Below are 27,166 nucleotides of genomic sequence, written 5' to 3'. Positions count from 1 at the left end.
TATATAGACCCCCACAAAACCCTTGGGAACCAAAACCTATTAAATTTTACTGAGAAGCATGGGTAGGCTTAGGAAGGGCTCTTGGATCAATAGCCTAGTATTCTGTTATGATACTTGTATGTATTATCTGAGGTTACTGTGCCTCATATAAAGTGGAATTCTCAGATAATGTAATTTTGGAATTGGTATCTGGGTTGACGCTGACCACTCAAATTTTGGTGTTCCAAGGATTGCAATTACACTCTAAAAACTTCTAGTGGGCAGCCCAGGAGAGTGTGTGTGTATGTATTATACCTGAAAAAGGAAAATTGTGTTTTCTAAATGTATTTGAAGCTTATGATTAAATCTTGTTACAAGAGTTATATCATATGGAAAATGAAATGATGGTGGAATAAACACGATTAATCCAGTGGTATATTAAGCAGTATTGTATGTAAACATTTGATGTAAAGCATGGTTTGGAGATCTGAGCAGTAAGCTAGGAGCTGTCTTGCATGTTAAATATTAGGAGTACATAAAACAATGTTGCATAGAAAAAGAATGTTGCAGAAAGACATCATTAAAGAATTTGGTAATTTGTATAAAAAAAGGAAAAATCTTACTTAAATGAAGTTAGAGAGAAAAAATATACTGAGAGACGTCTGATGTGTAAAACAAGAATGCATAAGAAAAACTGATGATGAAAAAGAAGGTGGCAGAAAGCTTTACTCTACTAATGGAAAGCCAATTTCAGCTCACTGGTTTTAACTCACTTATTTTCAGCTCAGCTATAACTGTTGCTATTACAAATCACGAGAAAATATGGTTTCTCTGTGTGCACTGTTAGAAATGCAGTGTGCGTAGTCTTTTTCCTTTTCCAACAAATACACGACTATGGAGTTAGTATATTTAAGTTAAAGAGCATGGGAATGCAGAGGTGCTTGCCTTTCCTGCAGAAATTGCTTTTTGTTAAGTTTTCATTGGGTTGAAGCTTTGACTGTTTTTGCTTTCCCTGGTTGAATCTTTAGTCTCATGAGTTAATTGGAAGTATATATTACACCCTTCCATACCTCTCTTACCACAAGAAATCTGGACAAAGGCTAAAATAATGTGGGGAAAAAGGCTCAAAACAGAGATGGATTTTAAATATTTCTCTTACAAACTTAGAAAATTGCAGTAATGACAGGATTTGTTTTAGCATGCATTTTCTGAAAGATATGAAGACTGAAACTCAAATCTCTGTCATTATTTAGTGACTACAATTCTCAGTGATTTGCCAGGAAAACACAAATTTTATGAGGAAGAGACAAAAAATATGAAACAAAAGTCTGGACATTCTGCAAAAATCTGGATGGTTGAGACGTATGAACCCTGCAGAAAGATATTACTCAAGAATTTCATGGGTTGTATAAAAAGTAGAAAAAATATGAAGAATATTACCTGAACAAAGTTGAAGGGGAAAATGTATATGAAGGGCATTTTCACATTGTTATTCAAATAGATACGAACAGCAGCAGAAGAAGGCTGTATAAAAATAAACAATGATAGTTAAAGAAAGCAAGTTTTGTGACTTCATTGGAGATTAACGCATGTAAAACTACACATGAAGGCAGATGTATAAATTAAGAGAAGAATTGTAAAGTGAAGGATTGCAATGGGCAAGGAGAAGTGATAGAAGTGCATATTGCCTGGGTGGCAAAATTCAAGGTCACACATCTATATATTCTTTATTGCATGTTTAGTTTTCTGTTTATTACATTTGTTTGCTTCGACAATATAAGACCTAAATATTTGCACCAACTCATTCTGAAGGCTTTGAGTTGATTTTGCACTCTGCTTTCTGCAGTATTTAGTGTGTGTGTGTGTGTGTGTGTGTGTGTGTGTGTGTGTGTGTGTGTGTGTGTGTGTGTGTGTGTGAGTGTGTGTGTGTGTGTGTTGGGAGTATGATCACATGATCTATATTAAAAAAATATATATATGTGTGTGTGTGTGTGTGTGTGTGTGTGTGTGTGTGTGTGTGTGTGTATATATATATATATATATATATATATATATATATATGTGTGTATATATATATATATATATATATATATGGGTCTACCTGAAAACGCCGAAAGTCCACAACGCCGACGAGAACACCGACACCGGAAGATCGACAACAGAGAAGACCGAAAGTTGAGAATCCCGATGTTGAGAACACCAACATGTTAAGGTAAGTTTGTGATAGGGAAGGACATTAGGGTCAGGGTGTGGGTAAGGTAAGTGTGCGATAGTGACGGACTTTAAGGTAGGGTGCGGGTCAGGTAAGTGTGCGATAGTAACGGACTTTAGGTTTAGAGGCAGGTTAAGTGAGTTAGGATTATGGTGCGGGTAAGGTTAAGTGTGTGATAGTGACGGACTTGAGGGTTAGGGGCGGATTAAATGAGTTAGGGTTAGGGTGCAGGTAAGGTGAGTGTGTGATAGTGATGGACCTTAGGGTTAGGGTTTGGGTTAAGGTTAGTGCATAGATAGTTGTGTATGTAAGGTTTAGTGTAGGTTTGTAAGGTTTTTGGTGTGCTTGTGTTGTGTGTGTGATTTTCGGAAAGGTATTTGTTTTGTTGATTGTCGGAATTGTGGTTTGTTGGGCATGTGAAGTTTCGTGTTTTTGAACTTTAGTTTTGTCGTGTCGGCTATTTCGTTGTCGGTGTTTTGGCATGTCGGTGTTATCAGGTAGACCTATATATATATTGTGTGTGTGTGTGTGTGTGTGTGTGTGTGTGTGTGTGTGTGTGTGTGTGTATGTATGTATGTATTTGTTGTAATTAACATTTGTTCCATTGTTTCTCCTTCTTCAGGCCCTGTTATGCAGATAGAACTCACATTTGTTGGTTTCACTGGTAAAGAAATTAAGTATCTTGTAACTATGAAGGTTGGGTTTCTCTTAAAGCTGCTGCAGTTGTTGCTGATGCTAAAACTGTGTTTTGTCCTTTATTAAGTTCAGCTTGTTTGTTTCTCTGATGTTCTTCACTGATGCTTATATAGTTTTCTTTTTCTTATTTTTAGGCACCCTATTTAATATATGTTGAAGTACTTGAATGTGAAAATTTTGAGACTTCTCCGGTTCCTGTACGAATTCCAGAAACTCAAATCAGGAGCACTAGATCTGACGAAAATCTTCCAGAATGTGGTGTCACTCATGAACAGCGAGCTAGCAGCTTTATGACTGTTCCCAATTATGACAATGACGATGAGGCCTGGTCTGTAGATGACATTGGAGAGCTTCAGGTAGAGGTAAAAAAAGTATGATTCTGTATGTACTTCTTGAAGCATTGCACATAGTAATGTACTTAAAGACACTAAAAGCAGAGAAGTATTCAAATCACCTAAATTACCCATTCCTTTTCCACTGGATAAGGTACATAAATTGCTTAACCAGCTGTATATTTATTCCATTCCCAAAGTGAGAAGTGATTAATATCTATAAATTACATTTGTGAGTTCCTCACTGTATTCTGCCATAGTACTATCTTAGGAAAAGTGTTTCAACTGTTTATCACCATGTATGTGTATAAATACTGATAAAAGCCTCCCCCAATTCACGCCAGCTGCTTTTTATGTTCAGATTTTGTCCTGTCTATATTTTACCTTATTGGTTTGTTGATTGATTTCAGGTATTTGGAAGTTTGCATCAGGTCCTCTTTTTCCTTCCTTTCTTTGCGAATGCGTTATAGAGGAAATGTGTCATCCATTTAGACGATGTGTAATTGCAGTTAACAGCAGTAAGGTAGAGAGCATTTGTTTTGAAAAAAAAAACACAGGCTAAGATCTGCTTAAAATATGACAGATAAATACGATTATTAATTCTGAATTATTAACAATGTAGTGACATTTTATTTGGAGAAACTTCACTAGACAATAAGTTTTGCTTATAAATTGGTGGCACATTACTCTGACCATTAGTAACTGCCATTATGGGAAACCCATACCTCTCAACCTCTTAGAACAAGAATTCTGGACAACGCAAAAGATAAGGGAGGATCAAAGGCCCAAAATCAGGCACAAATTTTAAATATTACTTTTATATCTTTAAAATGTTGAGAGAATAACAGTGTTTGCATCAGCATACATTTTTTTGCAGGATAAAAAGTGTGAAACTCAAATGTATGTCATTATTTAGTGACTTCAGCCCTCTACGATTTGCCAGAAAATAACAAAATTTATCTGGAAATTCTGCAAAACTTAGGACACTTGAGAGCTTTGTTTTTTGTCTTTAATTTAATTCAGGTGATGCATACATATTTAACTTGTAATTTTCCAGTTTGATCTTAGCTCCTTGATGGGGATTAAGCCCTGACTACAACCAAGATGACCAGAGTTTGACTTGCACCTTAGGCAATGGAGAAGGTTGGTTGAGAGGGTAAAAGTGTGCAAATGGCACCAGATTTTCCATACAGGGGAGATTGAGGCAGTTAGTCATACAGATTCTACTGGTAACAGCACACAAGATGGCAAACATCAGCTATCAGGAAGTGATATGGCAAGCATTTCAATATATAAGCTGTAGCCATGACCAGGCATGCTCAGCAGTGGTCTTGTAAGAATGCCAGTTTCATGTTTTGTTTTGCCGCCCGCTGTAGGGAATGAAAAGTTAAAAATATTTTTAAAAAATCTAGTAATGTTTGTCTAGATGATTGCTTCCTGTGATCAGTTTTACCTATGGGAAAATTAGTGGGCTGATCATCTCTTCTACCGCACAAGGAATAAATGGACAGTTGGGTTGTGTTAGGGCTAATTGCTGGCAGGTAACAGATTGTCAAAAAAAATTAAAACAATATTAATTTTCCATCTGGGATACCAATATTATGCTTTTTGATCTGGGTTCAAAACAGTTCCTAGTTTTACCCACACAGTGTTTGGCATTAACATTTTTCAATATAAATCATACTCATCATCTTAAATTTAAAAACAATTTCCTGTACTGTTTAACTTAAGTCACAAAATGTGTTGATACGCATTTGTTCATTTGTGAAAACATGGTTACTTGCATTGTACTTTTTTTCTTTCTTTCATTTTTTTCTTTCAATAGTTCATTGAATGCCACCTTTCTTGCAAACCTAGTTTTTAGTTTTGGCATCTTATTAAAGACAAATCCAGTGTTTTTGCACTATTACTAGTGTGCTTCTTGTCAGTTCAATATTTTAAAGTAAGTTATGCTCTCCTCCACTTACATGTTAAAGCAAAGAAGTGACACTTCACTTTCACTGTGCTAGACAACATTTGAATGATTTGTCTTATGATCTAACATCTACAGTACATTTCAAGCTGCTGGGTTTCCCTTTGTTTAATTCTGTAGTTTCATAGGCGCTTTGCATGAAGCATACCAACTCTATGTCAAGTTGTTTGACAGTTGCATTAGCACCTATGATCTAGTAGTTATTGTGATTTTGTTTACACTTGTATTGTTGAATTTTGATGAAGCACCTTTCTTTTATAAAACAGTAATTAGAAGTGTGATAGTGCTCCTTTGTATAAACTGAAAGCTTGTATATATGTTATATTTATATTAAAATATAATAAATATTTGTTGGACTTCTGGAAAGCATTACTATAAGAAGTTTAACAGTTCAAGACTACTGTTTTGTACAAGAGAGTAATCAGTGTAATGAAAATGAATGATACATTCTAAAAACATCTGTGCATGCAACAAATCATTCTTCTTCATAATAAAAACATATTTTTGTAGAAATAACCCCTCACTTGAAGGAAACAGAGAAAAAAAACATACTGCAGCTTTCTGCAGTGTATAAGAAAACAATGGTATCCAGAGTGCCATTGAATACAATCAATGTTTGTGAAAAAGCTATCATATTAGCATTAGAAATTCTTTATTAGGAAAAAAATATAAATCATGAGCTTCCATCATCACCGTCAAACTAGTATCAGAAATAGGAAATGCATTTTAGCTTTACAAAATGTTCTTGTATGTATTTATTGTATGGTTTCATTTTTGAACACAGTTGTTTAGGGCCAGCCCAATCTATTACGAAGCTGGCTCTTAAAGTGTATTTCCAAATGGAACTATTGGTCTTTAAGTACTTTGGCTATACCATAGTTTGTAGACTAATTGGATGTGCAGTAAGCACACAATTATGCATAGCTTTAGAAATTAATGAATGCATGAGTTGTCACAAAGCTTTCTATTGTTATAATGCTTAAAGTAGCAAGTGGTTGTTGCAACTTCAAAATAAACTAATGTATCTAAAAACACATACTGCTCTTTTATGATGGCATAATTACAACCACTCATCTGCCATTTTAATGACTGTGTTAATGTTTAGAAGTTGTCATATCATCTTTCTTTAAATTGGTATAGTGAATTTGCACATTTCATAAATTCTAAATGATAACATGCTTTTTGTACATTATCAGATGCTTTCCCACCCCCCAACTAAGAATCTATTGGCTATTTTATTGACCTTGGACTCACTCAAATGGTCAAAGAACCCATCAGACCCAAACTTTTCTCTAGCAATCACTGTCTGCTAGATCTAGTCATTACTAATATATTACATAAACATACTCTCAGTGTGAAAACAGAAACTTATCAGAGAAGTTGGGATTTGTATTTGAGTAAATTTAAGTTACTGGCTAGTAAGTGCACTACCTGGATGCCAGAAAAAAAGAAACATAGAGGACCTCAGAGAAAATCAGCTATAAAAGGTGAGGAAAATACACTGACTGGGAAAAGTACTATGGCTGTTCAGCAAAATGCAGTGCAAGCTCCATACATGACTTCCAGTAACTTAAAGCAAAGTATTAGACAACTGCAGGCAGACCTGGTTAAAATAAATGAAACAATGATGGAGTATATCAACTCAAACAACAAAAGGCTGGAAAAAATGGAAGAATCTTTAAACAGATATTCAGATGAGATGATAAAACTGCAAAAACCAGAGGTCAAAGTGAAGAAAAGGCTGTGTGAATATGAGACTGCTCAAGAAGAGATGTTTCAAAAATAATAGACTTAGAGGACAGAGTACGTAGGGAAAACCTGAGATTTTCTGCTGTACCAGAGAAGCTGGAAGGAACAGACTGTATTAATTTTATGAAGGGACAAATAAGCAACTGGACTGGTATTCTAAAGCAGAAGTTCTTAATTGAAAGGGCACATCATGTGTATGCTCCAAACCTGGCTATGATAAATCAACCTAGACCTTTAATATTAAAGATGCAACCCTACCAGCAGAATGAGTTGATTCTGACAAAACTGTGACAGAAGGACAAATTGACAAAACTGTGTCAGAAGGACAGAGTGTATATGGAGAATATAAGAGGAGAAATTTATTCCACTATTCAGCGAATGTCAAGAAGCAAGCATGAGATTCAAACTGCTGTACCCTGCTATCTTCAAAATATTCTTCCCTGGTGGGATATGAGGAAATACAAAAGTCTGACCAACAAAACATGTGCTGTGAAACAGAAGGAGATACTACTTCTTGTTCTTCTGGTAATAAAGACCACAGAGAGACTATGCCAGTGAAATCATTTCCAATGTTTCAACGGAAAATGCTTGAGAGAAGGAAAAAAGCACAAGAGTCAAATAGAATAATTGAAAGTACATTGGAAATGAAGCAGAGACATGATTTGGAAGATGGAGATGAACAGGAATAAAACCAATAACTTGGAAATTGACAAATGTGGAATTAAAAAGTGATAGTTTTTTTGTGAAGCGTGACAGAATAAGAAAATCTGAAAATATTGGATTTTTTGGACTTTGTTAAATTTATAGGGAACTCCTACTTCATGTCATTAAGTTCCAAAAAATACTTAGGAGAGGGGAAGAGGAGGAAGAAAGTTAACTGTAAGTAAAATATGTTTTCTTAATTATACTATTTTTATAGTGCATTATTTTCTTTGCATGCTATCAAGTATAGTTTTCCTCAGTTATTTTTAATTGTAATGGGGATACTAATGTAAACAGGTGCTCCTGTTTTTTTCTCCCTTCTTCTGCCTTTCTCATTGTTCAGTTTTAAGAAATGTAGGCACTGCAATGTAAAAAAAAAAAGAACAAAATTCTGGTTAAAAGAGCATGACAAAAGAAAAAATAGTGTGCTTTTTCATTCCAGCATAGGGGAATGACTGAATTAAGGCCCTTAGCTTGATCGAGTAGCATGTTTTAAGAGTAAGCAAGTAAATGAAAAAGAATACTGAATATTATAAGGTTTTTATTTCTAGCAAATAAATGTATGTTTAGTAGAAGTTCTGTATCTGGTGCTCATGTCTCCAGAAGACAATCTAATAAAGAGAAATGCCTAGGAGATAATGTTCTCTGAATGCATTCAAGTGTGTTCCCAGCTGGGAGAGCTATAAAGATAAGACAAAACCAGACAGCAATTAGTAGTAGCACAGGCTGCACCATGCATCTTGGCATGGATAACCTTTCTTTTAGGTTAACTCAAGTTTGTGAGTGTGGCTGCCAGTTTCAAACATTTGTTTTTATTAGAACAGTAAAACTTCAATATTTGAATATGTACACAGTTTTGTGTGTTATTGTAAAGATACTAGGTTTTAGGGGGTCATTCGAGGTATTTCTGAGGGCTTTCAATAAAACAAAACGTTTTGTAAGATGTGACATAGGCTAAAATGGCTATGACAAAAAAACTGTATAAAAGATCGTCCTGCCAGTGTATGCATGCAACACAAAAGCTGGAGCTAGACATTTAACAAAAAAGCTGTTATACATAAAAGGTGGAAATAATAGCTTTTTAATAAAATGATTCTTTCTGTAATGTCTTTAAATGTCAGTGGTCTCACAAATAAATACTAAAAAGAAAGAGTAGTGAACTATATTAAAACTGTGGAGTGCAAATAGATATGTTACTTGAGACACAAGTGGAAATACCTGAACATGTGAATTTGATAAAGAAAGGTTTGCATAATGGTTATTCAGCGGAGTATCTGGGACAGAGGAAAAGAGGAGTACTTATATTAATTGCAAGAGGAGCACCAGCTGTGATAGAAGAAGATAAAAATTATAATAATGGTAGATTTGCAGTACTAAGGGGCTACTGGCAAGGGAAGAGGATTACACTGGCATGTATTTATATTCCAGCTAAAACTGCTATAATGGAGCTTAAGAAACTTCTAGGAAAAATAATCAGCTCTCAGGAAGGAATATTACTTATAGGTGGGGACTGAAATTTGATTTGCAACAGTGAAGATGTGTTTGGGGGGCCCAGAAGGGAAAATATAACAAAGGAGGGTAGATTTTTTGAAAAAAAATCTATAAAAAATATTTGACATGGAAGATATGAATTCAATACTAGGACTTGGAATTAATTTACATATCATTCCCCAAGATACAAAAACTGGGCTAGACTAGACAGAATTTACATTTCATACAAGCATGTGCATTTAATTGAAGGTCTTGATACAAACCAAATAACTATTTCAGATCATTTACCAACAATAACTAAAATAAAAACATATGGTAATGAAATAAAAATTAGACACTTTTGCTTTCCTACCTATCTGTTGAAAAGAGGGGAATTTAAAGAATGGGTAGTGGAAATTATTCAGGAGCTGTTAGGGAAGATAGAAATTTCTTCTGAAAATATAGCTAGGGAGTGGGATAAAATTAAAGTGGAGTTTAAAAATAGGATAGAACTGAAAGAAAGAGAGATAATGATTAAGAAGTAATGAGAATTATTTAGAGGGACTGACAAATGTTAAAGTATTGCAGAATAGGAGGAATCTCACAGAACAAGAAGAACAACTGCAGAATGCTAAACAGAAAATAATGGATTAACTCAGTAACATGCATGTGTTTAGAAAGACTGCTGTTAAGTAACTGTTTTTTGATAATAACTCTACAGCACAAAAACTTTTAGCACAACTACTCAGGCAATAGAAAGTAGAAAAGTAGAAAGGGGTGTTGCCAAGCTTAGGGAGCCTATAACAAGAAAGTTAACAAGAGATCCTCTAGAAGTATTAGAATATTTTTGAAATTATATGAAAGTCTGTATAAAGCAGAAAAATATGGAAATCAAGAAAAGGTACAAATGGAAATGTTTATGGAAGAATTAAATATGCCAAGGGTAGAGATAGATGAGCCTCAACTAATAGTTATGATAGGAGGAGATGAGATAAAAATGGTGATGTATAACTAATCTACAGGAAAGTCCCCAGGAATACATGGTATTCCTGTGGAAGTATAGAAGCTAGGAGGGAAAAAACTGATAAAGATCTGGAAGGTTTTGTTTAGCAGTATTTTAAGAGGAGGAGAAATACCAACATCTTGGAAGAAAGCGGTAGTAGCTTTAATACCTAAAGAGGGTAAAGATCCATCAGATTCAGCTTCATACAGGCCCATTTCAATACTGAACCATGATTCTAAAGTGTTTATGCCTATAATGGCTAAAAGAATGGCAACAGTGATGCCAAAATTGATGTATATGGATCAGTGTTGTTTTGTGGAGGGGAGGCAAACATTTAACAACATTAACAGAACATTTTATGATTCAGAGGGAAGCAGAATGTAAGAAAATGCCACTGTTGTTGGTGGCCTTGTTGCAGAGAAAGCATATGACAAAGTAAGCTGGGACTTTATGAGCAGGGCAGTGGAAGCATTTGCATTCCCTGATAAAATTATAAGGTTGATTAGACAGATATATGAGGGATTGATGTTGAAAATTAAAGTGAGTGGGTACCTCTCTGATAATGTCCCTTTACACTATCAAATCAACAATACCCTAAGTATGAAGTAGTAAGGGACCTAGGAATACAAGGTTGATTGTGACCTTAACTTTGACCACCATGTTTCTACTGTAGTAAGGATGGCTTTCTACATAGCACACTTGATTAGTAAAGGCATCACCTCGAGAGCAAAAGAGGTTATAAGCCCTCTATACTCGGCACTAATCCGGCCCATAATTGAGTATAAAACCCTGTTCGGCATGTACAGCATAAAGCACATGCAGCAAATGGAGAGACCTCAGAGGTTTCTAACAAAGAAGATCAATGGACTCCAGCACGTGATTCACATAGACTGACTAAAGTCCCTGTCACTATACTCTATATCATGTAGACTTCTTAGAGCAGACTTATGCCTGGCTTACAGAGCAATCTCAGACCCAAACCTAATGAACTTGCTGCATATCCATAAATCAAATGGGACTAGGGTTACCCATTCCAGGGACCTAAGTATGGCCTGCAACTTAAATAGGACATGCTGGAGGGACCGATTTATCTCCCAGCGACTGCCGTGTCTTTGGAATAGGCTACCTGTTCATGTGAAACAGAGCACCTTTATGACACTGTTCAAGAGGAACCTGGTCAAGTGGATGGGACAGCATAAATTCTTACAGGGGATAGCACCCACAACCCTCCTGGACATGGGCAGTCATTACTAAATGGAATCTTAGGTGTTGACTAACACTTCTATTGTATTACATTGGGAAAAAAACGTCGGGCTTGAAATGACCTCAGGTCAATAGCCTAGTAATCTCCTATTATCCTATGAACCAGTCAGGGCTGTTCTCTTTCCCCTTTGTTATTTGCATTATATTTAGAACCACTGGCAAAGAAAATAAGGGGCTCAGAAAGTCAAGGATATAATTGGTATGGTAGTCAAGAAAAGCTGGCTCTGTTTGCAGGTGATACTATTTTATACCTGATAAAACCAGAAAATGACATTACAGTGTTGTGGAACATTTTGAGACAGTTTTAGATCTTTTGGGGATACAAAATTGATGAAGTTAAAACAAAGGTAATAGCAGTAAATTATGTAACCACACACAAATTGGTTCAACAATGTCCATATTTATGGGGACTTGATGAAGTGAAGTATTTAGGTGTATAGATTAAAAACGATTCTAGTGTGGTAGCTAAGGATATGTGGGAAGAGACTAAACAAAAGATAATACAAAAACTGAGAAATTGGAAATCCTGTTATATGGATATGGGTAGTAAGACAAAGGCAGTTAAACTGTTTTTAGTCCTTTTAATCTTACACACGTCAGGCATAATTTTATCAACCAGTGGAGAAGTTGTGGATAGCAATTAATAAAAAGCTGAAGGATTTTATCTGGGAGGGGAAAATGGGAAGAGTAAGTAGGATAAGCTGATTCTTCCAGTAGAACAAGGTGGATTGGTATTACCCGATTTGAAGGGGTATTTCAGAGCTGAACAGATAAGGCTCTTATACATAGCACAAGCAGAAAACTATAATTCAAAGTGGAAAGGGATGATGATGAAATGGGAGGAAGCTCAAGAATCAAGGAGAGACTTGGATTTTGGATGCAGACCTTTAAGGAGAGTAACAGTAATCATACAGAATATTATACTGATAAAGTAGCAGAAAGTATTCTAAGGACTAAGCCAACATAGAAATGGAGAAAGGAGATTCTGCTGATAGGGATGACTGCAATTAGGGATACAGATAATAGGCAAGAGGGGACTGGAATTTATTGGAGAAAACTGGCAAAGCAGCCAAGGTATTGGGGGTATATAACTAGAGAGGGAAAGGTAATAGAATGGGAAGACGCCAAGAATTTATTTGGACTGCAGGTTAGAGATTGCCTAGGCAAAGAGAATGAAAAAGGGGTCCTAGTTGAAAGACCAGACCTGGTAGAGTTTTTAGTAGAATCTAGAGCAGAAGCTTCTGTTAAAAAAGGAGTAATTAGTAGAGCATATAAAATATTGCATGATAAGTATAAGAATCAATCAGAGAAAGTTAGAAAGGATTGGGAAAAGAGATTGGATAAGCACTTGACAAAGAAACAATGGGTGGATATATGTGTGTCTCCCATATATGCAACAAAATCTAGAAGATTTAGGATTTTTGTTTAGAAATGTTCACATAGATATTTTTATAGGTTCATAGGTTCGTAGGATGATACTAGGCTATTGGCCCAGAGGCCCTTATAAGCCTAGCCAGGAATTTTGCCCATGTTCCCACAAAGTCAGCACCTGTTTCCCCTGTACAGCAGAGACACAGGTGGGATCCCAGGGGTATATTGTTGTTTCCCATACAGTCGTCCAGGTTCCTGTTAAAGAGGGCAAGTAGACCCCAGAGAATTTTTCCTTGGGTAGACAGCAAATGCTGGAGGTGTGATGGGAAAGAATGAGGTAATTGAAAACATATTTTCTGGGAGTGTAATGAGTTTGCAGACTTTAAAGATTCCCTGCAGACTACTTTATCAGGGATACTGGGTGAGCAAATGGGTATAATAAAGGAAATGATTTTTCTGAGCTATGATACAGAATAGGAATTGCCTAGATATAGTGAGGCCTTGCTGATTATGGTGGCTGCTAAAACAGCAATTACTAGAAAATGGAAATCAAGTCTAAACCAACAGTACTACAAGTAGTGAATAAAGTAACAGAGATAAAACAACTGGAATTGTTATCTTTAGAAAAGGGCAGGAGCAGATTACATCGGAAAAAAATGGGAATTGTGGGAACAGTACATACAGTGGGGAAAGAGGTTTAAAAGAACGCAGGATTTGAATGAGCTATGCAATGTTTGACAATGATTGGGTAGATTATAAGTGATGTATAATGTTTGCAATTAAAATTTGGACAATATGGTTTGTGATGTAAATGCTTGCAACTAAGATTATGTCAGCATGGTTTGTTTTCATTTATATAAATGTATGCTTGCCTAGGACATAAGTGATAATTTAATAATTATGTTTATTGCTTAAATAAAATGAATACCCAGACTCAGGATGAATAAGGGTATGTTGGGATATCTACAAGTTTTTCAATTCATGAAGGACAGATGTGCTACACTGGAAGTGAATTTGCAGTTAACCATCTATTTTTCTAAATCACATTTGAATAGAGTAAGACAAGTACTTTGCATTATGTAAAGTGAAAGACTGTTTCATAGAAGCATGCTTTCATCTTCCCTCAATGACCGCCATCACATAACTTTCAAACTTGAATTCTGCAGCAGTAGCCCCCCCCCCCCACCCCCCCGGTCCTTACAATGTTTTGTCCCAAAACTCAAGATAACATTACTGCTCTTAAGAATGTGCTGACTTACATTGAATGGAAAAATGTCCCCTCTAAAAATGACCCCATCAACACTGCAGTTTCCTTCACTAACACCCTTCATACCCTTCAAGATAAATGCTTTCCAGAAATCTCCCTTCTTATAAAATCTGTTTCAAATCAGTGAGACACTAAAGAACTTAAAACCTTTTATAAGCTGAACATCAAGGCCTGAGAAATATGGATGTAGCAGACCACCAAGTAATCAGAGACCTCTTCAACAACCCATGAAATCTGGCCAAAAATATTAGAAGGCACAAAGCTCAGTTCCTACAATCATCTCATTACAGACTAATTAACTAAACAGTTTGGAACATTGTAAAACACATATCTGGGCATACCTGGGAATAAATCTTTGTCCAATAAGACTCTATGCCTACTCAATCAAGCTTCCTCAGCTGCATAAGTTCCTTAAATAATCCTCCAGCTACCCTCAAGCTCTGCCATCTGATGTTCTCACATTGTCAGCAGAGCCCCTGCTCTACATTCCATCCATCAGGGTTAATAAAAAATGAAATGTGACATTGGATCTGCTGTTGATCATATCTCCCTTGACTCCATTCCTGGGGTTGATGGTAGGCTTCCCTAGTTCATTCTTATATCTGAAGAGCACATTCGTTCCTCCAATACCACCTGTAGAGCTTCTGCCTGACCACAAATGCCACACCCTCATTTTTGAAATAGGCTGTTATAAAACTCTTCCCCAAAGTGTCCCAGCCTGCTGTCATCAAAGACTTCAGAACAGTATCAATCCTATTCACATTTAGAAAAATATTTGAACTTAGTATTCACCCAACTTCTATATTACATCCAAAAATATGGTATATTTTTCTCATAACAGCACAAATTTTAGTTTGGGACTCAGTGTAATGGCATCCATATACACCCTCACTGGCATCTTATTAAACATGACCAAAGACTTGTTCATAGGAGCAGTCATCTCTGGCCCAATTAAAACATTTGATCTAGTAGATCACAGTATTCTCATAAACTCCCTTATCTTCAGCAGCATCAGCCAACATCCCTACTATAGTTCATTAATATTCTTAACAACTAACACTTCAAAGTCCAAATAAGCTCTAACATCTCACCTTCCCTTTCTCCTCACTCAAGGGAGTTCCTCAAGGATCAGTCCTTTCCTCATTACACTTCTCCTTGTTCATCAGCAACCTTCCTGCAGATCTCCCACACTTCAATGTAATTCTCTACATAGATGACATGGTCGTTTACAGAGTTGACACAACAGTATATTTTGGCTTTAGGTCCTAGAAGTAGACCTAACCAGTCTGTCCATCACATTCAGAATAGATCAAATTATCATTAATAAAGTGTTGTATAAGTTATAGTCCATGCTTTTAAATCCCTATTGGTAACAGCTAATAATATTTGCAGGTTCATCACCTTGGCTCCAAAAAACTGAACACCACTACACTATTCTTAACAAAGCTAAATGACCACCTTTAGAATAAAGATGCACCCTTCTACTTGCCTCTCTAACATATGAACTGGTAAACTTGAACATTTCCCAGCATTTTCTGAGAAGGCTGACAAAAAGAACCTCCACCTGTAAACTCAGATCTGTCTTCCAGGACACATCCCCACACAGAAAATAAACTACATAGTATAGACCACTGCTTCTCAGTTAATGCCCAATACATTTGAGAATCCCTTTCCCCCCATCAGACTGCATTCTACTCCCTCCTTCCCAGAATTCTATAATTATCTGAAAACATTATTACTATAGGAAGCCAATTGCAAATGCTATCATGAAGGAAATATTGTCTAATGCAACAGCTGTCTCCCTCCCCATCACTGTAGCACATTCTCTTCTATAACTCACAGATGCACTCTTTTTCTTACATACTTCCACCCCCTTCCCATTTATTGTACTATCTTCACTGTCCCCCCCTTATTTTTTTCCCTGTACACGTTTTATTGTGTTCTGCCCTGCTGACAAATGGAAATAAATAAGTATTAAATATATAATTTTTGCAGTTCGTGTCGTAATATAGATGGGATATATCTGTATACCAACCACATCCTTAGTGCAGTTGGATATCCCCAAGTAGAGCTCAGAGTCATCTCCCACATTGTAGTCATTACCATGCAGTCTGGCTGTAAAGAAGAGCCCAGTTGACACCGTATTTAGTTTTGCTTTCTGCCACATAAGTGACTAGTCAACCACTTTGCCTAAAGTATGTCAGTCTATTTCCTTGCAAACTAAAAGAGCAATGAGCACACTTTGTCAGACTTCAAGATTACTTCATGTATTGCTGCGTGTTTGGTTGTTTTGAAATTTCCTCATTTATTGTTGGCTAATAATGTCCTTCAAAAAATAAAATCAAGTGTTCTGTGAGACATAGATGCCCCCCCCCCCCCAAAGGTTATTACATACAGCACCTGTTCTTTTAAGTGAGGAATGAAATTTTATAAATATTGAGCATTGAAACATTTTTTGATTAGGAGAGCTGGAAATCCAAAAACTTTTATTGGACATTGTAAGGTGTTGGCCCTTGCCCAGAGGAATTCAACTTCATTATTTGTAAATGAGCTTTCATCTAGTATCAGATCTCCCATATAGAAGAAATGGAGACATTAAAAAAAAAAGATCAAGCAATTTAGGGATTCTCCCAAACACTTCAGAAAATGACGCAGATTTCGGAGGTCCCATCCCCACTAAAAAAAAAAAAAATGTGATAATATGTAGGTAGAGCACATGAGGCACCATTTTTCAGAAAGCCTTTTGTATGGACTTTTCCTCAGCCACATCCTTTGCTGTAATTAAAGAGGTAGATAGCAGAGTTGCAGTAGGATGGCAAAGCAGTTTCCAGACATAAGAGTTACTGTTCTACACTTTCTGATGTAACACAGCCTAGTGCAGGTTCAGAGGCATTCTCAAATGGTGGTGGCTTGCAGACAGAGGCCCAGTGGTAGACTCCTCTCTCTTTTCATCTTGCTATAATTATCAATAGGCTTGTCTTGAATAAATTCTATAAATTATTTAACCATCACACACAGGTGTGTGTGTGTGTGTGTGTGTGTGTGTGTGTGTGTGTGTGTGTGTGTGTGTGTGTGTGTGTGTGTGTGTGTGTGTGTGTGTATACATATATGTATGTATATATGTACATATGTATATATATATGTATATATCTATATATATGTATATATATCTATATATCTATCTATCTATATATATATATATATATATATATATATATATATATATATAAACTTGTCCTGGTAAGAACTAGGTAACTGTCCTTCAGAACTCAATATGCATGATCTTGCAATAGATGTAAGCTTCTCTTCTACATTGCATTTGTACTTTATGTAGTCTCCACAGAATTTATGACATTCTGACCTCAGAGCATTCATTTTAATATCTGTAATTGCAAACCAGTGAACAATATTGTGGTTAATTTTTAAAAATTAATTTTCTTTCTTACTAGAACAACCCTAAATATCTAACAACTGAGCTGGATGCCTCTTATCCATACAATTAAAAAAATGACTCTATGTCTCATCCCTTCTACCACCAACTAACGTTTTGTCTTTCCATTCCAGTGTAGCTGATCTCTAATTTCCTTTCCATTAATCAATCAGTTTCCTTTCCATAGTTACTTAAAATGTTAAATGCCATTCTGTTAATCCAGAGGAGTAGGAAGGGTGAAGCATTTATTATGTGTGTATTCTGGGATGGGGGTGACAAATGGGGATATTGCCCTTTGACATCAACTGAACTTGTTACTGCGCTGTATAAGTAAATTGTATAAATGCAGTGCTACCTTCCAACATTCTTCAAAGCCCTCCATCAGCATATAGGCTGTTGTGTCCAACCTGTTAAGACAATATAATGGTGAAAAGCTTATACCCTTTCTATTCCCTCCTGTAATCCTGATATTCGCAAAAGCTAACCATGCAGTCATAATTATCCCTATTTTGTAAAAAGTCTTATTATATATTCATGTCAGCTGATAGTGTGCTACACACCACCAGATCAAGTCACCAGCATAAGCATGTCTTAAGTTATCTCCTACCTTCGTCACAACACAGTCAAAGGACCACCTTAGAATAAGAGATTCATAGAAAATAACATCCAGTGTGCTATAAACACACATCTTTTCAGTCTTTTAGCAAAATTTGTCATGTCATCCTGTTGCTTTCCTTTAATGACTTATTAATGTGGTGATGTAAAAACTTCAGTTTCAAAGCTTGAAATACAGTAAAAATGTTTGAAGGGCTGCCCTAACCCAAACAAGTTTATTAAGCATAGATGTTCTTCGTGTTTCACTGTTGCAGTTATCCCTGCTGAGTAGCCCTCAGTTGGCCCGAATACCAGAGTAAAGCTTTTCCCCTGCACCAGCTGCTGTCGCCTATGGACTGAAGTCAAGTCATTAGTGGTATAAAGGAGAGCAGCCGCAGCTGGCGCCATTACATCAGTCTTTCTTGCTGTGGATACCAAAGCAAAACCAGTTTGCGTGTGTGCCAGTCGGTCGTTGCCAGAGTGGAAGTTGAATCTGAAAACGACTAAAGCTAAGTACCCCATTGGGGACCTTTTTCTTGCACTGACCGATGTCCGAAAAAGTAAATAATTGTCTCCACTGTGGAAAGAAAATACCATACCAAGACTTCCATACCTTGTGTGTTACTTGTCTAGGCCCAGACCACGACATCCACTGTTGTTGGTTCTGTGCACTTTTCAATTCTAGGACTATTCGCCGTAGAGCTAAATTTGTAGCCAGGCATTTCCAAAGTAGTTCCTCACATTACAAAATGGCATCCATCGGTCAGCAGTCTGTGGATATTCCCAAAAAATGAAAAGATAAAGAAAGGGACAGACCACACACAAATTTAAGCCTTCAGACGACCCATCCCAGAAGCAAGTCTTCAGTTCTCAGGAATTCAGTGATGCCCGACAAGATTCCTTCGCAGGCCTCTAAAGAGACCCTTTTGGAGTCTGGTATGCCTCCGGGGAATGCTTCATCATCCAGTCCCTTGGTTGTCACCGCTTTGGTTGGTTCTGGAGCCGCTACATAGGCACCGGCTTCTGAGGTGGTTCTTCACACAACCAATTCAAGGCAAAAACTGTTGTCTTCGCCTCCAACTACCACATCCCAATGACAAATGGATTTACTAAGGTCTAAAGCAAGGCCACCCCAAAGAAAACCATCTCTAGTTGCCATCTTACTCCTCATCCACCGCCTCAGACACAGTTACTGAAAATGATGGAGGACCTCATCACTTTCATCAGTAGCCATACCACTCCTTCTAAAAGAAAACTGCCAGATGTTATGTGATCCTATCTCGCCTACATTCTGTACTGATGGGCTCGGAGCCGATCCCTCGGCTCCGACTCTGCACGCTATGCTATAGAGCGAAGCCTCTTATTGGCTGAGCTATTTTCTATCCCAGGATGCACCACCACTAATCCCCCAGATCTCGTTTGCCGCTTACAAGCTAAGACGTGGTCTCAACTTGGCTGAGCTAAGTACTGTTTCTTTCTAAAGTTTCCTGTCAGGAAATCTCTTATTATTACCCAAAAATCTGTTTTAACAGCTATTTTTGTCGTACGAGTGTGTTTTGGTACTTTTTGTTGTTGAAAATTGTGTGTTTGATTAAGGGAAAGGTTTCCCGTTTAAGTTAGAGGGGCCTTCCCCTGTTATTCAGCTAGTATCATTATTTTTTCTGGAAGGTCAAGTACCCGTTTAAGTTAGAGGGTCTTGGCCCTCCTTTTTCAGTATTTTGTTCTTGTCTGATATTGTATTGTGTTTTAAAAAAAAAAAAAAAGTTGTTGGTTAAAATTTTTCTTATTGTGGTAAATCTTCAAGGTAGTGCTACTTTCACTAGTTTTAGTCTTTTGATATTACATTATGTCAAAAGAACATAGGCCCTCCGGGTTCAAAAAGTGCACGAGGTGTGGTTATAAAATGTCTATAACCGATGACCACTCCTCGTGCGTATATTGTTTAGGCGCCAAGCACCTACAGGAGTCCTGTAGCGTGTGTCACGCCTTTTCATCGAGAGTCCTCCAAGAGAGGAAGAATAAATTAATATTAAAAGGGCTGATTAAACCCTCCTTTGAGGAGGCCTTATCTTCCTCTTCCTCTCCTACCAAAAAGAAGAAAAAAGCGTCGGCTCCGACCAGCCCGTCGGAACCGACTGCTAAGAAACCTAGGCAGGCTTCTCCATCGGCTCCACGGACTTCGGAGCCGAGAGCGGAACAGTCTGCCTCGATGCCTCCAGTCTCAACTCCTCTGCTTTCAGAGCCGAGGACTGGGGCGTCGAGAGGCGGGTCACCTTCATCGGCTCCACTGATCTTGGAGCCGATGAGGGTTGCCGGCTCAGACTCTTCCCCTTCGGCGCCGAAGCCCTCCTCGGCACCGAGGGAAATTGTTTTGGGATCTCCCTCGGAACCGATATTGGTCGAGTCCATTCGGAGCCGGTCCCCCAGTCCTATGGAGCCGATGGAGAAGTCGGTTCGGTCCCGATCGGTCTCATCTAGATCCTCCAAGATGTCTGATTCGGACATCGACAGGGTGCTCCTAAGACTTTTCCAGTCTCCTGTGTTCCAAAAGTTAGTTTTGGCTCCAGCCCATTCGCCGGGCCGATGGTCCACCCTGTAGTTATGGTTCCTCCTTCAACAGCCTCGGCACCATTGGAGCCGGTGCTGGTGGAGCCGATGGAGGTTTTCGGGTCGGGCCCGACCCTTACTCCAACTCCGGCTCTCGAGTCGGAGTTCGGTACGCGGACCTCCTCTGTCCGGCCTGGGGGGGACGCTTCGGGACTGATGTTTTCGGTCCCAAGCCTTCCTCTCGGTGCGTCGGCTGCGGGGGTACCGTCTACCGTTGTGGCCACGGAGGTGGGACCTTCCCAGGATTCTGGTGGTCCAGCCTTCAGGGCCATGAGGAGTGCTTTAGCCAAATCCTCTTTGGCTACCTCCACGGTCTCTCCAGCACCTTCCCTGCATACGGAGACTGGGTCTTTGGCAGTTCCCCTGTCCTTAGCGGAGCCCCGGGGCCTGAGGTCACCCCCACTGGGGGTTCCCCCCCTCCTGGAGGTCCCTCTGAAGCTTCTTCGGAGGAACCTTCAAGGAAGAGATCGTGCAAGAGGAAGCACGTTGACTCCCCCGATGAGTCTCTCACGTCAGACACTGATCTTGATGATGCAGAGGGGTCCCCTAAGTCGTCCTCAGATGATGTCTCCTTCGCAGACATCCTGGAAGCCCTCAAACAATGAGGCGGCTGGCAATCCAAACCCCCTTCTGCTGATGAGTTGGTGTTCCTTAAGGCCTTCGGGGCTCAGCCCTCCGCCTCCTGGGTGTCTCCGCCCTTCGACGAGCTCCTAGATTTGATTTGTCGAAGGGCGTGGGAACACCCAGACTCTGTGGAACCGGTGCCTGCTCGCCCAAACAAGTTCCTGTCAGCACCCCCAGAAAAAGAGTTTTTGACGAAAGGTGTGGCTGTAGATGCCTTGGTGGTGGCATCTGCTACCCAGCAAGATGTAGCAGAGGCTTCGATGTCCGTCCATCCTCCTAATAAGGAGTCTAGGAGCATGGATCGGTACGGTAAGCGCACCCTTAGTTCAGCGGCCTTTACTGAGGTCCCTGAACTATCTAACGCACTTCACCAGGTTTCAGAGGGATCTGATCAAGGAGCTTTCAGATACCCTCTTGGGTAACCTACCTGAGCAGCTGGCCCAGACGGTTGGCTCTCAGTTGGCTACGCTGTCATCCATATCAAACTCGTCCATGAGGCTCATTTCTTATGCGGCCGAAGGGGCGAGTAGAGCGGCGGGTACAGGTATTGCGCTACGGAGGCAAGCCTGGCTCCGCCTGTGTCATTTTGCGAAAGCCTTCAAGTCTTCCTTTGCCGACGCCCCCTTTGATGGGTCCTCTTTGTTTGGACCCAAGGTAAAGGACACGTTGACCCGCTGTGAGCAAGAAGGTAAGACTTTGACTGCCGTAGGGGCATGATTTTCCACTCCCTTTCGGCCTTACCCCAAGGCTAAAAGAAGAGGGAAAATGTGGTTCCGTAGATCTCAGAAGTCTTATCCCTCACAGCAGGATGATCCCCCTTCTAGAGGCAGAGGAGGGGGAAATTCTTCTGGAAGACGCCGTCCCAGAGGCGGCAGAGGCCCCCGCAACACTGGAGACCGCAAATCCTTTCATGGCTCTTCAGCCTTTCACAGTCCCTGAGGGATTGCCCGACTGTGCAGCTCCGGAGCCAGTCGGGGGTCGTTTTTCGAGGCACCTAAAAGCCTGGGAAGGTATCACTCAGGACCGATGGGTGCTTCGAATTATCCCCGGAGGTTACGCCATCCCTTTTTCTCACTCCCCACCTCAGTCCAAAAAAATCCCAGACCCGCCACCCAGTCAATGGGAAGTTGCAGCCCTAAAAGTTTCAAAGCTGCTTCAAAAAGGAGTCATCCAACCGGTCCCCGCAGACCAGATCGGATTAGGGACTTACTCAAGATTCTTTTTGGTGCCAAAAAAGACCGGGGACTTGAGGCCCATTTTGGATCTCAGCATTCTAAATCGTTCAGTCAAAAAGTCCAAGTTCCGAATGGTCACCCTACAGTCCATTCTCCCACTGCTGGAGAAAGGTGTTTGGATGTGCTCCATAGATCTCAAGGACTCTTATTACCATATCATGGTACATCAAGCGTCCAGGAGACATCTGCGCTTCAGCCTAGGAGACAGTCATTTTCAGTTCCGCTGCCCTTTGGTCACACCACAGCCACCAGGGTGTTCACCAAATGTTTGGCGGTCGTGACTGCTCACCTGAGAAGTCTAGGATTCCAGGTGTTTCTGTATCTAGACGACTGGCTCCTAACTGCCACCTCCAAGCATCTACTATTGCGGAGCCTTCAAGCCACAATATCACTGGGCACTTCCCTTGGAATCACCTTCAATTGGCCAAAGTCTGTGTCGCAGCCATCTCAACGCATAAGATTCATCGGAGTAGAGATAGACTCAAACCGAATGCGGGTCTATCTACCTACAGAAAGGATGCAAACCATACAGGCTCAAGTTCGAGCCTTACTTCCCAGATCCAAAGCCCCAGCCAGAATGGTCCTGCAGCTATTGGGATCTATGTTCGCCATGGTTCTTCTAGTTCCCCTAGCAAGGTTGCACATGAGAATTCTCCAGTGGCTTCTTTCAACACAGTGGTCCTTTCAGGATCTCCCTCTCAGTCACCTCATATGGATCACGGAAACCTGCAAACGGGACCTTCGCTGGTGGCTGGTGCCCTCCAATCTGGATCAGGGACGACCTTTTGTTCCATCTCCTCCTGTGGCCACTTTGACTTCGGACGCCTCCTAGATGGGGTGGGGGGCATTCCCTGGGCAGGTCAGTCCAAGGCAAATGGCATTCGGAAGAGTCCCTACTTCATATCAACATCTTAGAAATGAGGGCGGTGTTTCTGTCCCTACAAGCCCTTCACGATTACCTCACTCAGAGCATAATTGCTGTTCACTCCGACAACATGTCAGTAGTCTGGTACCTGAACAAGCAGGGAGGGACCAGATCCTACCCCCTTTGCAGAGAGGCCATGAGAGTTTGGGAATGGGCAGTGTCGACCAAATGATTTCTAGTGGCGACTCATATCCCTGGCAGTGCCAGTGTGATAGCCGACAGACTGAGCAGAACTATCCTCTCTCCACACGAGTGGTATCTGAACATTACAGTTGCAAATCAGATTTTCAGCAAATGGGGAATTCCTTGTTGCGACCTCTTCGCAACCCCGCTGAATACGAAGTGCAAAAAGTTCTTCTCCCTCACTCCAGCTCCGGGGGAGAGCCCTATGGATGCACTAGCCCATCCGTGGCCCACCGGCTTGCTATATGCTTTTCCCCCAGTTCCCCTCCTTCCCAGAGTGATCCAAAAGGTGTCTCACTTGGGGAGCAAAATGATCTTAGTTGCTCCTTACTGGCCTCGTCAGGTATGGTTCCCCTATCTTCGGAAATATGCACTGGACGGTCCATGGTTTCTGGATCAGATCCCAGACCTATTAGTTCATCAGTCGGGATTACTCCACCAGTCCCTCCACACCTTGAAATTAACAGCTTGGCTCCTCCTCTTCCGACTATAGTCAGGAATCATACCTTAGACCCGGAAGTTGTACATATCTTATCTTCGGCCCACAAGTCTGCCACTAAGAAATTGTATTCTAGTAAATGGAAGAGATTTGCTATTTGGGCTCAACTCCAGGGTCTGGATCCCATCACTATTCCCATATCAGAAGTCCTGAAATTTCTAACTTCCCTATTCAATCAAGGTTCTTCAGTCTCTACCATCAAGGTTCAATTGGCAGCTATCTCCAATTTCCACGAGTCTCTAAACCCACCTTTAATGAGCAACAGATTGTGTAAGACCTTCATGAAAGGTGCTGCACTTTTACGACCTCCGATTTCTCATCCTGCTCCTCCATGGGATCTCGATGTGGTGTTGCGTGCCTTAACTTCCTCCCCCTTCGAACCGGCAGCAACATGCGATTTGAAATTTCTTTCGTGGAAAACTTTCTGGTTGCAATTACTTCTGCCAGAAGGGTTTCAGAGCTTCAGGCTTTGTCTGTAAAACCTCCGTACCTGTTTTTTCACAAAGACAGAGTATCTCTCAGGCCAAATCCATCCTTTGTCCCTAAGGTTTGTTCCAGTTTTTGCCTACAACAGTCATTAGAACTTCCAGTTTTCTTTCCAAAGTACTCAAACAAAGCGGAATACATATTTCACACATTAGATGTCCACAGGCAATTGCATTTTTATTTAGATAGGACCAAACAAACAAGGAAAACAGATCAATTGTTTGTATCCTTTGCGAATAATAAATTGGGCAAAGCCGTCACAAAGGTCACTATTGCCAAATGGATCAGGGACTGTATTACTCAAGCTTATTCCACTTCTAATAAAGAGCTTACGACCTCTGTCAAAGCTCATTCTACAAGAGCTATGGCTACTTCAATAGCATTCCATTCTAAGCTTGCCATTAGTGACATTTGTGCTGCGGCTTCGTGGTCTTCCCCACACACTTTCATTTCTCACTACAAATTGGATGTGGCATCTCGGGGGCGAGCTTCATTTGGTTCCACAGTGCTCAGGAGTGTTTTCCAGTGAGCCACCCAAGATTTAGGTGCTAGGGACGCTGTCCCATCAGTACAGAATGTAGGCGAGATAGGATCACATAACATCTTTTAGTTATGTACTTACCATAACTTTAGATGTTTGGGATCCATCTCATACATTCAATAACCCACCCTCCTTCCCCCTTCCTTGGAGATCAGAAGAGATCAGAAGGTCCGAATCCTGTTTTCATCTTGAAACATTTGGCAATGTTATATAAACAAGTTATGTATGTGTGCATGAATGCGGACAAACAAGATCTGGGGGATTAGTGGTGGTGCATCCTGGGATAGAAAATAGCTCAGCCAATAAGAGGCTTCGCTCTATAGCATAGCGTGCCGAGTCGGAGCCGAGGGATTGGCTCCGAGCCTATCAGTACAGAATGTAGGCGAGATGGATCCCAAACATCTAAAGTTATGGTAAGTACATAACTAAAAGTTCCATATTCTAAAATATCAACAGCACACCTTGGAACTTATGAACAAAACATTTCATCTTTACCCGACACTAATACTTCCAAAGAGTTAGCAGCTCTTCTGTACTCTACTTCTCAAGTAGCTAAACACTCCCTGCACTGCAGATTCGATTCCTTAGAAGCCTCAAGTAGGGATACTTTGGCAGGTCCAGTCATTAGGAGGTACGCATGGCTAAAAGAACAGCCACTGCCTAATCATATTAAATCAAAACTACTTGACGCCCCCCCTAGATAAAGACTGCTTGTTTGGATCAAAAGCAGAGGAGGTGGGGGCGTGGCCAAGGATGAACACAGGATAGCAGCAGATTTCTTCAGCTCCACCAATTTCATTACATTGACAGGAATTAATTACTTAAAAAATTAATTTTTGGAGTAATTTTCTTTCTAAATATGTTTGTTTTATATAGTTCTTGAACTATATCTAAAAAAGAAAGGAAATCTTAATAATATTCCTGTCAGAAATTACTTTGGAAATTTTCCTGTCAGTTTATCAGTCTGAAATGAGTTCCAGTAAGACAAATTCTCAAGACTCCAGCATCAAGAAAGAACTTCAGTCTCTGATAATTATAGTCCAGCAACTTACTGCTAAGATGGATAAAATGGATACTAAAATAGACACTTTCATAGAAAAAAACTACAAAACAAATAGACTTGTTAGATATGGACCTGCAACAACAGAAGATCCAGATGACAGGCATAGAAGAAGCTGTGAATGACATGGAAAATAGAATACAAGAAGAGGAAATCAACATTGAGTTTCTGCTGAAACAAAATACACATTTACAAACAAAGCTGGATGACCTGGGAAATAGATCTAGGCGCAATAACATTAGGATTTTTGGACTGCCAGAAAATATTGAAGGTAACAATATTACTTCTTTTTTAACAACATGGCTCCTAAAACTTTAGATTTACCAGAAGCATTCTCTTTTGGTATCGAAAGAGCACATAGATCTATAGCTAATACTAACTCTAACAAAAACTATCCTAGATCAGTTATAGTTAGATTTCTATCATCTTTGATAAAGAGATGGTTCTTAAATCTGCTTGGGCTAAAGCTCCTGTTAAGATTAATGAAACAACTGTGCGTTTGACAATGACTATTCTTCCATGGTATTAGCTAAAAGAAAAGTTTTTCTGCCACTAATAAGGGAGCTTAAAAGCACAGTTTAAAACATACCTTCTGTTTCCTGCCAATCTTAAAATCTTCCTTCCTGATGGTCCTAAAATTTACGATGACTTAGACTCTGCTTTACTGTTTATCAAAAAAATAAGATTTTCGGAAGAATAGAAGAAATGGAATGGCCTGCTCCTTCGTTAAAGACACTGGCAACTGAAACTTCCTGGTAGACTTCAGAGAAGAAGAAGAGACTAAAAACAAATGATTTGTACTATGTTTTTTCTCTCTCATCATTTTATTTTATTATTAATCTTTTTAAATATAGTTCCTGCATTTCCAGGAAGCAACAAATATTTTGATAAAGATTTAATCAAAGTTATTCTCTGTGTGCAAAGAAATGTTTTGTTTCATAACTAGTCAAAATAACTGGAGATTTA

At 39.5% G+C, this 27,166-nt stretch overlaps 1 protein-coding gene across 6 annotated transcripts in view; it reads left to right on the top strand.

Moving 5' to 3' along the window:
- LOC122809174 (phosphatidylinositol 4-kinase beta-like) overlaps positions 1-27,166 on the top strand; it is an 845,265-nt gene that overhangs the window by 589,131 nt on the left and 228,968 nt on the right. For all 6 annotated transcript variants that reach the window (XM_044080472.1, XM_044080469.1, XM_044080470.1 and 3 more), the window contains one exon: positions 3,022-3,249. In XM_044080472.1, coding sequence (XP_043936407.1) covers positions 3,022-3,249 — 228 coding nt within the window. The remainder of the gene's footprint in view (positions 1-3,021; positions 3,250-27,166) is intronic.

This window comes from Protopterus annectens, chromosome 8.part0, assembly GCF_019279795.1.
Source record: "Protopterus annectens isolate FY-2018-M chromosome 8.part0, PAN1.0, whole genome shotgun sequence".
Classification (NCBI taxonomy): Eukaryota; Metazoa; Chordata; order Ceratodontiformes; family Protopteridae; genus Protopterus; species Protopterus annectens.
This window is presented reverse-complemented; position numbering and strand designations above follow the sequence as displayed.